Source organism: Zingiber officinale, chromosome 5B (genome assembly GCF_018446385.1).
Source record: "Zingiber officinale cultivar Zhangliang chromosome 5B, Zo_v1.1, whole genome shotgun sequence".
NCBI lineage: Eukaryota > Viridiplantae > Streptophyta > Magnoliopsida > Zingiberales > Zingiberaceae > Zingiber > Zingiber officinale.
In genome coordinates, this window is record NC_055995.1 from 129,593,901 (window position 1) to 129,599,608 (window position 5,708).

The 5,708-nt window shown below is 37.6% G+C and overlaps 1 protein-coding gene across 8 annotated transcripts; it reads left to right on the top strand.

Moving 5' to 3' along the window:
* Nucleotides 1-744: 744 nt before the first annotated feature.
* On the top strand, nt 745-5,424 carry LOC121985986 (BSD domain-containing protein 1-like). 8 transcript variants are annotated; one of them, XR_006113320.1, is made up of 4 exons: nt 745-2,285; nt 3,255-4,773; nt 4,985-5,089; nt 5,239-5,424. XR_006113320.1 is itself a non-coding variant. In XM_042539736.1 (2 exons), the coding sequence occupies exon 1, from the start codon at nt 857-859 to the stop codon at nt 2,276-2,278; it is 1,422 nt and encodes a 473-aa protein (XP_042395670.1). In that variant the 5' UTR covers nt 745-856; the 3' UTR covers nt 2,279-2,285; nt 4,985-5,424. The 8 variants fall into 8 exon arrangements, 2 of the variants coding, with proteins under 2 accessions (XP_042395670.1, XP_042395672.1); XR_006113319.1 differs by having other exon boundaries at nt 3,255-3,313; XR_006113317.1 differs by having other exon boundaries at nt 4,985-5,424.
* Nucleotides 5,425-5,708: the final 284 nt, after the last annotated feature.

Genomic DNA, 5,708 nt, shown 5'->3' on the forward strand with positions numbered 1-5,708 from the left:
AATAAACCAAACTATGTTTGAACAACCATTTCAAAGGTTTGGTTCATTTTAGGCTCGGCTTGGCTTGACTCAGTTATCTTTTCAAATAAGCTTGAACATCCCAAAATTTGCCTTGACTTGGCTTGACTTATTTATAGCACTAGACATATTTCATTTCACGCTATTATTTTTTATCTGACAAACTCTCAATATTTTTAGTTGTACCATCATGATTCATGAGTTTGAGAGAAGATATTAGATTATACTACTATTATAATTATTGGACTTTTCTATTTATTAACTATTAAAAATAGATTAGTCTGGTCCTTATTCTTGATATTTAACCTAATTATATAAACATCTTATTATGTAATTTTTCATAATTTTTGATGTACATAATAAAGTAAATCCTAATTTTTCTCTATTTTAATTTCTTGTAATGATACTCACTAACTAACATTGCTAATGAATTATTAGGACTTTTCTGATTTGAACAATATCAATTTTTAAAGTTTTTGAGTTTTTTAAATTTATCGGTTAATTTTAGACCATTTGTCCGGAACTAACCGATGAATTTAAAAAACTTTAAATCAGTTCAAATAAAAATCAATATACTTATGGAGGACTTCTTAATAATATATCTATAATATATCTATGCATTTATATTTAAATTCGATAGTAAAAATTGATAATAATAAATTTTCAAATAGAAAAAAAAAAGAGAAAATATATAATAGGAATGTGAGAGTGGTGTTTTATATACCAAAGATAACAGCTCTCTCTACGGAACGAATCGACGGACCTTCGCGGTATTCACCCCGGGGTGAGTCGTTCCTCTCGACTCATGCCCTAACCCTAAGAGTTCCCTGCCCCCGGCATGGATTTCTTCAGATCGGTCTTCTCTGCGGATGCCGACCTATCGACCTCGCAAACCTCTCCTCGTGTCGATCGCGATGGCGACTACAACGAGCGAGGAGGTGAGGATGCCTTTGGCGGCGAAAGCCGTAGTCATAATTCTCCGGAAAACGATGTCGATGACAGAGGCGACTCTGGAGGGTGGATCTTCGGAGGACTAATCGAGACATTTGCATCAAAGTCGGAGTCCATCATCCAGACATACCGCCGCGACCTGGCCGAATTCAGCTCCGGCCTTAAGGAGGAGACTTCGGCGTTCCGGGAGATTGCTGCGCGTGCTGTCCGTAATCTTCCTGGGTCACTTGGGGCTGGTGCCTCGTTGGCCCAGGAGTCCCTAGAGTCTGTCGGGGAGGCCATCGACGATTTGGGCGGTTCAGTGTGGCGAGGGACTGCTGGCATCATTTCCCAGAGCAAGGAAGCGATCCTATCTCTGGAGTCTCGGGCTGATTCAGGAGATGAATCGTCCAGTGATCCAAGGCTGCCGGCCAGTTCCGCTGTCTCTTCTAGGATTTACAGTCGGTACGAGATGCTGTTGCTTGCGATACAGTCAGATGTGAGTACCTTCACCGAAGACCCAGAGGACACTGATAACTTCAGCAAGTGGAGATCGGAATTTGATTTGGCATCGAAAGAAGAGGAGATGGAAAATCTTTGCAATGAGAATGACACTTTGGATGGGTTCCTAAACAAGCTGGTGCCTAGTATTGTGGATTACAATACATTCTGGTGCCATTACTTTTACAAGGCGCATAAGCTGAAGCAGGCTGAAGATGTAAGAGCAAAGCTTGTGAAGAGGGTGATTTCGAGAGAGGCCGAGGAGGATTTGAGCTGGGATGTTGATGATGAGGACGAGGAGAAGATGGATGAAAAACTCAGAAAGGAGGAAAATCCAGACCAAACTGGTGATGTTAATGTGTTTGGAAAACCAGAAGAGGAGAAAGATAGTGATGTGCAGTTAATAGTGGATACTTCAACAGAGCAAAAATCTTCAGTTATATCTGAAGATAGGACTTTGAAGGGATCGGATGTGAAGGTTAATGAGAAAGAGATATCAACATCTGACAATGCTGAAGAAAGTAAATTAATAGTTGATTCTTTGACCTCCAAGTTGGATGAAACTGTGCTGACTGAAGGAAAGACAGATTCTGCAGAGTCATCCAAGGACAGTGAATTTTCAATTATTTCAAGTCAGAATTCTATACCAGAGGAAGATGATCTTGGGTGGGATGAGATTGAGGATCTACCAGAGGATGAAGAGAAGAAACCCGGTGGCTCCAATGCGACTCTTCTCAAGGTGAATCTACACAAGAGGCTTAGTGCTGCTGAGGAGGATGAGGATCTGAGTTGGGATATTAAGGACGATGATGAACCCATCAAGCCTTGATTTGTGGGTATAGATATGCCTACTTTGATTGTTTTGCATCCGTCTTATCCAATAAAATTCTTTCATGCTGTGAATAATTGCATATATGCTTGCTACTTAATTTGCAAACTAAGTTGGTGTTTCCTCATTGAACATGGAATATATGTACTATATCTTTATTTGGAATGTTAATGTTTGCTATTTTTTATAGAAAGCTCTGTTTTATATATGAAATTTGTTTATAGGATACAGACTTCTCATTACCATATAACATGTTGCTGAATGAGACATCTGGTGATGCAAAGGATCTCTGTCATTAATTTGCTGCAAAATCATATAGAATTTTGAGGCATTAGTGTACCTATCGATCTAAGCTGAGTGATCTTAGCTTAAACATTTCAACTTTAAAAAAATGCCACAAGTTAGCTTCTTTTACCTGCCTATGAATCTAATTGCATTGCTGAAAAAAGCAATATGGAAATCTTGTTTTGTAATTTTGTCTAAGCATACCTTTGGTAGGATCCTTGATCAAGTTGTTAGGTTATATATATTTACATTCTACTATGGTATGACAACATCTCAGTGTAAAAATCTGAGACGAAATATGCGAAACACCTCTGAAGCTGTTTATTTTCTTAATAGAAGTTCTCTGGTGGATATTTTAATTGTTTGCATCTACCTTTTAACTCTCTAAGTTAGGTTGTTATTAAATAAAGCTGTAGGTTATATCATATGCAATTGTTGTTACTTCCAATCAACTTATGTGTTAAACGTCAAGCGTAATTCAATGGTGAAAAGCACCGAGATCTAGTGAAAGGACTGGATTGACTTTTTTTAATGTTCCAATTTATAGGGCTTAGAACCATAAATGAGATTCCTTTCCAGGGAGTTAAATTTAAATATTATCTAGCAAGACTTATCTATGTTTTCAATGCACAAGTTTATTCTGTAGATTTTGGTCCTCTTACTTGAATGTTTATATATTCAACTTTTGCAGACTTTCTCTTCACATTTCTAGTCCTCGCACATATTCTATGGTATTCTGATATCCACTAGGTAAGTCTTAAGAATTATTTGTGAATAAAGTTATTCTGTATATTAAAACTGTTTTTTGGTTGGTCCCAATGTGACACATGGTGGAACAATTCGGCACTGCGTGGCTTGAGTTTGAGAATTTTTTCCTACTCACTATAGTTCTATTCCTAAAGGTGCTTTTCTTTATTAAAAAAAAACAGTTTTAGGCCTTGTTTGGCAATTGAAAACTTTCTATTTTTATCTTTTAGAAAATAAAATAAATTCATTAAAGATGAAGAAGAAAAAAATATTTATCGCATTATTCACCTCTGATAAATTTAAATGCATTAAAAATACCAATTCTAAAAATTTAATTTAAATTTTTTTTAGTGAGATTTTTTTTTTATTTGTAAAAAACAAACAAGGTCTTAATAGACCTTCACTAAGAACCATATAGCCTGGTTTAGTGGCAAACTATACTTAGGTTGGAGAGGCAGAGGAAGAGATACCAACTTTGCTTTTAACAACTTCCCTTTTGGATTCCACCACTCCGAGACTGATAGCACGCACACCAGCTTCTTCGATTTGTTTTGATAGGCCAAAGTAATAGTATAGTTAGAGGTGTTTGGAGCAGGCCTGGCTTGGGCTCATGCTAAACCAATTTGGAGGTCGGGCATAGCTCAAATTGGTTGAGGTTTGTGCTAGCATTGAACACGAGCTCAAGCTAGGTTCAGCAATAAATATTTAATTTAGCTACTAATTTATTTTTTTATATAAAAAGGTGGGCTAGACTTATATAAAAAGGTAGGCTAGGCTTCTTGGCACATGGGCATGTCGACTCTGATCAAGAGCCAACATGTACCCGCAGGTTGTGACCCCTATGGCTGGCATGGAACTTCACATGGGTCCATGCTAGTGGGAAACTGACACAAGACGAATTGCTCATCTCCACAATCAAATTGACACCACATAGATTGCCGTGGATGTCAACAATGCATTGGCATCATGTTTGGCACCAACTTTGTGTTTGCCAGCATCAATAACTGAACAAGGTGGCAGAGTTTCAAAGAGCCCGCTGACCTCACCATGTTGCATGTCGTTGCAAGCTGAACCCTGAGAATGAGCTCCAGTCTTGCCTGATGAACATGAGCTACTCCTCGGCCATGTTGCAAGCTCTACTTGTTGGTGATGACGACCTTATCATGCACATTGCTACTCTGTTGATTGACTTCTGGTACAATATGACTCGTGTTCAACCTGTCAAGCAGCAGTACATACACTTTGTTCTGAGAAGCAACACCCAGCTCAACTTTGCCTCCATGATGGTTGGTCCGTGTGGCAGATTTCTAAGAAAGGGCGATGTTGGATTCATCTGATGGGTTGTCTGGCAGTATGTCCACAAGAAGAATGATTCTGGAGCAACAACTGGCTTGTAAAGGGGTTGAGTGAGCCATAGTGGAGCCAATTGAGATCTGCAACAACTTGTTCGGAGTTTGGAAGCGGTTAGTTCAATAACTATTGCCAAGGGGAAATTTATTTACTTTCTCTCTATCTAATAATATGCTACATGCTGACATGGGTCTAGCTTTTGTTTGGTGCTTGGAAGAATTAACATAATGGTTTTCGCTACATCTTTCAGTGAACTAGCTTTATATTGGGTCAATCATCCTTATTCTCTTTGTAGCTTCTCTTGATCTTTAGTTGTTGATACAGTGTTATTGAAGTTTTTCTTCCACTGGTTGCTGGTGCACATTTGGCAATAGACTTTTGGGGAAGCCAGTAATTCTGCAGATTCTGGAGGAAGCAGAAAATCTTCAGGTTATTCCTTGTTCTCTTAATTTTCCTTTTCCAAAAAGTGGCATCATGGAAATTTCTGCAAAATTTAATGTAGTTTTATAGGATTTGACATATTTAAGATTGATAATCCAGTCCATATCATCCATTTTATTTATTTTCCACATCACTAGAGTGGTAGATAACAAGCGATGTACCTGATGCCTGATGGATTGTTTGGTAAGTTTGAGAAATTTCAACTGAAAGTGTAATTCACTGCACTTATTGTCTGTAATATTTCTAAGTGAGCTTGAATTTTGTCTCAGAATGTTGGAACTATATTTCAATTTTAACAGGTTCTATTTTGCTTGACCACACCATATGACACTATCTAATAGGTTCCATTCTGTTGCATGTTAAGTTGCCAGATTTATCTGAGAATGTTGTTTCAACTTCACGAGGCATTGTTTTTTCAAGTTGGATGTTTATGTTTCAGTTGACTTGTTTGTTCCCTCTTCACACATATGAATAACTTGATAAATATTGATTTAATTAAAAACTTAATGATGTTTTAGGCTTAAAACTTTATTATTCGCTAGAGTTGAGAATTTTGGAGTCAATTATATGCTTGAGACTTCCCCTATTGTAGGTTGATTATTAATGT

Coding starts and splice junctions, on each gene's coding strand:
- LOC121985986 (XM_042539736.1), top strand. CDS start 857: ATGGATTTCTTCAGATCGGTCTTCTCTGCGGATGCCGACCTATCGACC.